Genomic DNA, 5959 nt, shown 5'->3' with positions numbered 1-5959 from the left:
GGTCACAGAAGTGGCTTCTGAGTTTTGGCCTGTCTTTGTTCCTGGCTATAACATGGGACTTTGTAAACACAGCAGTTGCTATTGTGCTCCAGAACTCTGAAGCACTTCAAATTACCATCACAGCGTTTGGTTGGCTCATGAAAAACATCCTTGATGCTGCCTTAGTGATTTCTCTCACTCATTACATCCCACCAAGCAAGCCCAGTAAGTCCTTTCTACTATACAGCTTTACTGTGGTTGTGTACAGCATTAATTACTTGTCACAGTTTGCCTACTGCTCAGTGCTTGCCGTGTTTAAGATCAGCCTTGTGGCGAATAAATCGCAGTTCTGGTCCATGATAGATATCCTCCTGACCGTTGCCACATCCCGCTACAACAAGACTGTCTACGATTCTCTCTCCACTAAACTGTACAAATCTGACAAGGACATTGTTACCTCTGTGTATAATCCTCTAGATCTGCACCTGCAGCCAGTTGACTCAAATGGGGAGTCAGATTAAAACTCTGTGTGCAGAATACATTGAACTGTACTTTACTTCAGCTAAAGTAAATATGATTGTAGCAATTGCCATATAGTAATATGTATGTAATGATTCTGTGTTCAGGTAGGAGATAACAATATAACAGTTTGTGTACGATGTATACTTGGCTAAGAAAATATGACTCATAGAAATTATCAATCCACAACTCTAAACATGACTGGGGACAATTTACTACATAAGTTGCAAACTTTTCTTAAACAAACATTGAATAGCTGAGAAATATACTACTATTATCATATGATGAAATATACTAGTATTATATATTAGATTAAATAGTCAAACTTGAATGTTTGTATGTAATGATATATTGTGAAAAGGATCTAGCTGGGCAATTTGGTAGCAAGGCAAAAGCAAGCAGTTATAGTAAGTTGTCTTGAATCTTTACGACTGTTCATGACATGTGGTAAAAAATACCTGTATGATGCTTAAGTTACTGCTTACACTAAACAACTAACTAGTGCAATACATAAATTCCATGTGTTCACAAGAAACTGAGGAATAAAAGCATCAATTGTGGATCTCCTTTCAATGCCTTCCTTGAAAAGTTACTTGCAAGGTAATTACGACTCTTTTGCGAGGTCAATAGTTTAATATAAAACAGTAATTCTGACTGGTGGTAGTGGTATGTAACTAGGACGTATCCATTTTATCTGTCCACTAGAATCAATGATGCTGGATATACTAGTACCTTGTTCCCCTGGTATCCTACCATTACCAAGTCCTTGGCAAGATTCAAAAGGAGTGGAGTGATATATATATGCATCAGTGTCAGTGGGGTACTTTAAAGATTGCATGAAACCAATGACAATGAAATGCATGTACAACAGGTCCTGAAAATAGTCAAACATTACAGATTTAGGCATTATTCAATTAACAAAGGCAACATTGAACTTTGCAAATTACGTAATACCCTACCAGTTTAAACCAAAAATACACTCTTCGAAGTTAGGGAATATCGAATCTGCAAATTACCCTACCAGTTCTTGATTTAACCAGCCAGCAGTCAATTCAATTAAATGCTGACAGTGACAACGCGACAAGCATGGCAGCCACTTCAATTGTTGTCACATTAATAATGTATTGCTTGCTTCTCAAAAGAACATTTTTCACAAGCCATGGTAACAGTTCATGAATTTGCCTAGCCTGGAAGCTTGCCAGGTTTCATAATGCACTTCCCCAAAGTTAGCTAATCCATGGTAATGAACCATGAAAAGTGAAAGGGGGAACTTTCCAATTGTTCCATTGTTTCACATATGCACAGAAGCCATAGGCCAGGTTGTGTCTGTGTTACTAACTACTAGTACTGTTGTTTCTGTGTATCACTTCCTCCTGACTACTTCACTACATTTTCACAGCTGCAGGCTAGACTCTGGGTGAGTAAACTCATTTTAGCAGTATCTAACTTGTCAGGAAGGACAAATTTTGAACTTCTATCATCTTTTTTTTGACAGTCATTAGTTATGTTAAACACAGTGACATATTTAGTTACATATGATGAGTTGATGATGATACATCAAAACTTTTTTGCCTGTAGGGCTGATTCCAAGGCTGAAGCTCAAGACTCTCTGCCGAGCTATATTCAGCTGCCGTCCTGGTTGTGTGACTACCAACTTACTTAGTGTCTTGGTAACTAAACAATATAGAATATACTGTGTTACACAAATCCAATTCAGCTTGCTGTAGTGTATGGTGATGAGTAAGATGACAGGATTTTTCTTGTGCTTTCTGGTGCCACCGTGGCCTTACTTGGTATGCTTTTCAGTCGAAAAAACTGGAATACGGCCAAGTCTAAAAGAAAGGCTTCCACAAAGATAACAAGCTTCAGTTTCAGGGGAAGTACCAATCCTTGGAGGAAGTCCTGGCTTAGGATTACTCGTCCAACTGTAACACTAAGAATAAAGTAGACTTTTTCTCATACAAATTTCCAAAAAGTAACTGACAAATTAAAACCTCCAATATCTGAGAAATCCTGGACAAAGAGCAGTCTGTTTGATCATTTCTAAATGAAGATCTGAATGGCTTTTTAAGTCACTAATGCTTTTGTTAGTCTATGACTGACTGTAGATATGGTCACATTTGACTACATGCATATGTTTGCAATCACTACTCAAGTCAAGACACATGGTAACATTAAAAAGCAGCAAATATACAACTAACATGACAAAATCGTACAATCAACCGTTTCCAAATTCCAATGATCTATTTTTCTCTGTCAGTCTTCCGTCTCAGATCAGATAGGCACCATGCATGCAGTGGTTGGAAAGGCTGGCCTGCTGTGCTACTACCTGCTCCTCCTGGTCCACCTGTGTGTCATCTGCCTCAGTGCCTACCGCAACGTCATCAATTTCCAGGTCACCTGGTGTAAAGCTCACAACAGCCTGCCAACCATCTGTACAAACTTCAGCAACACTCAGCTCGGACCTCCCTTCTTAGTGCCAAAGCTGAAGGTCAGCATATCTGTGGTCAACACAGTCATCCTTCTCGTGCTGATCGCAACACAGGGCAGGTTTCTGGGCTTCAAGAAGTCATTCTTGAGATGTGCATCTAAGAAATGGTTCTTGAGTTTTCTAACATCGTTCCTTGTCGCTTTTGCATGGGATGTGATGAACATTTCAATTGGCTTTTCTCAAAAAAGTGCCAATCCTATCGCCGAATCAGCCCTTGGCTGGATGTTCAAAGATGTGACCGATGCAGTCCTGGTCATTTCTCTCACTCACCACATCCCACCCAGCAAAGGGGACAAGATGTTCTACATATACTTCTTGAGTCTGGCATTGTATGCTCTCAACTACCTGATTCAGTTTGCCTACTGCTCAGTCCTGGCTGTGTTCAAGCTGAGCGTCCTAGCCACAAATGTGTCCTCCAACTACAGCGAACTGCTGTCAGCTGTGGACATCTTGCTTGTGATAGGCACGTCAGGTTACAACAAGATGTTATGGGATTTCTTCTCTACTAAACTGTACAAACCCAACAAGGACATAGTGTCTAAAGTCTACTATCCTCTCATTGTTGTACCCAATGAGACCTATACTGATTTAGATGTAAATAATAAGGAGACAGGACATCAGTCCTAAGACTTCATAAAAATATGAATACTAAGTTAGTATATATACAGCTTGCATGTCTTCTGACTAATATCACAATGCAGAACTTAGTGTGAGCCATGTTTTCTGGTGAAAGATAAATAAATGTTCTTAGAACTCGGTGTACATACATGTATTTGCAATGCTGAAATATCTTAGTTATAGAGTGGTTAAAACTTAAAAGGCATTTCATTAGCTATAGACCGCGGTCATGCTATAGGGCATAGGCATCTATGCAGTTTCTGTGACATAGTTAAATCTATGTTTTCTAATACATGTACATAGACAGTCAACTGTATTTCACACCACAATCAATAGTAGAACACCAAGGGAGACCAAGCAAATTCTGTAACATGTTTTTACAAACTGCACTTGCTGACAAATATTGTACACATGTGTAAGGATCAATCAATATTGGTAAGATAACGAACAGAAAACATTATCAATCTTGTAAGTATGATACAATTCATAGCAATAAAACAACCTGTTTCAATTCAGTCTGTTTTTTTCGAGTCATTGAACTTTCAAATGATTAATGTGCGATCCTTGAGTCTATGACGTCACGACCAGCAAGAGGTAGGCAAAAATTATGTGACAGTTGAGCTGACAACAACAACAACAACAACAGAGTGGGTTGCTAACCAACAATCTACATTCCATGCGTTCATATAAATTATTTACCACGTCATCATGTAAACAAAAACAGAACGCGCGTATAATAATTTATCTACTGGTGTACGAAATATCAAAGGTGCAGCAAAAAATATGCACACTAATCGTCAGTATAAACACTCTCCAGCACACCGAAGGGCTCATTGCTTATTACAACAAGTAGCTAGTTTCCAGTTTTCATTCATAACGCATTCTAAAAGACTAAAAGGACCTAAAATAAGCGAATAATTACAAATATTTACTCACCTCTCTCAAACTTGAAATTCTAACGCCCGCCATATTTTGGTATTTGATCACGTGACCTCGTATGCACATGAGAAGGCATCCAAACGACAGAGTCTGCCTACAAAAAGCAGAATATCTAATGTTAATATGGCAGTAATTCCCCTTTTAGTGTATAGATCTTAAATAAGTTATTTTGATCAATATTTCTAACTTTCAATTGAGTTTCATATTGTTGACGGCTGTAGATTCTGGCACTACTTCGTCATTTTACGTTTGTTTGCCCCGAGGTCAGAGGTGTGTCCAGTCACGTGAAGTTAGTGATGTTTAGTCATAGCCACAGGATCAGATGTTTTTGACAGCAGTTCTGGGGAAGTAAGGTGATATTCCTACTTCAACTCGCTTTATTTTGTGGAAGGGAAGTGGCTATAGTGTGTGAGGGGAGCCGTGGTACGCCTGTGGTATAATTTCTGTGCGGCGTTCAACGGTTGTGTCGTTACTGGTAACTTCCTGCAAAGGCTAGGCAAGAAAAATATTTGTCCAGCAACATGAAATTATGACCAAAGTTTGTCCATTCTGAATGACGCGAGTTTTGATGGAAGATGAACGCGATCATCGCGCTGTGCCACTTCTGTGAGCTGCACGGTCCCAGCGTGCTGTTCCACACACAGGCCTTCCACTCCAGGGAGCCGCAGGTGAGAAACCCAGCCTTGTTGTTGTGTTAATTATAAGCTGGCACGACTTGGAAACAAAGCATCTTTAACGTCCTTGTGTAAACAAAGCATCTTTGGAAAGACAACAGACATTGTTTATAGACTTTAGGGAGTCATTAGAAATGTAATCTGTATTTTCTACCTTGTATTTCCAAGGAGGTTCACATATATAACTTGTTATGTAACATTTTAAGGATCCTTGTTGCCATGTTATGTCACATTTTAGGAAAAGACTTAACAGCAATTATACTTAAATGATAATGCTATAACATTATCAGTCTGATAATTTTTTTGATACATTAGAAAATGCACAGATCCTGTTGTAAATCTATTTGATGATGCAACATCTCTGTTTCTAACTCCAAGGGCCTGGATGCAGAGTCTGCTGAGGATCCCGGCTCTCTTGCATCATTCCTGTCATCAGGACGGCGTTCCCGGTCCCAGTCTGCTGCCTCCAGCACCAGCAGTGTGTCCAACACTCCCAAGAAGTCAGAAACATGTCAGGTACTACAAACATCATACTCCTACACTGTTCATGGAATTTATACACGCATGTTACATGTGCATGTTTGCTCCTTTATTGTTAGTTTGGCCAAGGACGTTGGTTTGGCTGCAGGTTAGTTGAGAACTGCCTGTCACATGTCATAACGGTTTACGAGATGTTGCCAGGCAATCCTTTGTTTAAACATTCTTCCTGCTGTGAGCTGATGAATACACCAAAATTTGT

The 5959-nt window shown here is 39.4% G+C and overlaps 2 protein-coding genes across 4 annotated transcripts in view; one reads left to right on the top strand and one right to left on the bottom strand.

The window, feature by feature from the left end:
* The window catches only part of LOC109484692 (centriolar coiled-coil protein of 110 kDa-like), a 23353-nt gene extending 18753 nt beyond the window's left edge, over nucleotides 1-4600 (bottom strand). For all 3 annotated transcript variants that reach the window (XM_019788055.1, XM_019788046.1, XM_019788036.1), the window contains exon 1: nucleotides 4544-4600. In XM_019788055.1, coding sequence (XP_019643614.1) covers nucleotides 4544-4576 — 33 coding nt within the window. In that variant the 5' untranslated portion in view covers nucleotides 4577-4600. The remainder of the gene's footprint in view (nucleotides 1-4543) is intronic.
* A 217-nt stretch (nucleotides 4601-4817) lies between these two features.
* LOC109485983 (folliculin-like) overlaps nucleotides 4818-5959 on the top strand; it is a 7339-nt gene continuing 6197 nt past the window's right edge. Inside the window, exon 1 of the mRNA XM_019789683.1 lies at nucleotides 4818-5214. Coding sequence (XP_019645242.1) covers nucleotides 5122-5214 — 93 coding nt within the window. The 5' untranslated portion in view covers nucleotides 4818-5121. The remainder of the gene's footprint in view (nucleotides 5215-5959) is intronic.

This window comes from Branchiostoma belcheri, unplaced genomic scaffold, assembly GCF_001625305.1.
Source record: "Branchiostoma belcheri isolate BF01 breed outbred unplaced genomic scaffold, Haploidv18h27 scaffold11, whole genome shotgun sequence".
Classification (NCBI taxonomy): Eukaryota; Metazoa; Chordata; class Leptocardii; order Amphioxiformes; family Branchiostomatidae; genus Branchiostoma; species Branchiostoma belcheri.
Note: the sequence above shows the minus strand (reverse complement) of the source record. Positions and strands in the feature narration are given on the sequence as shown.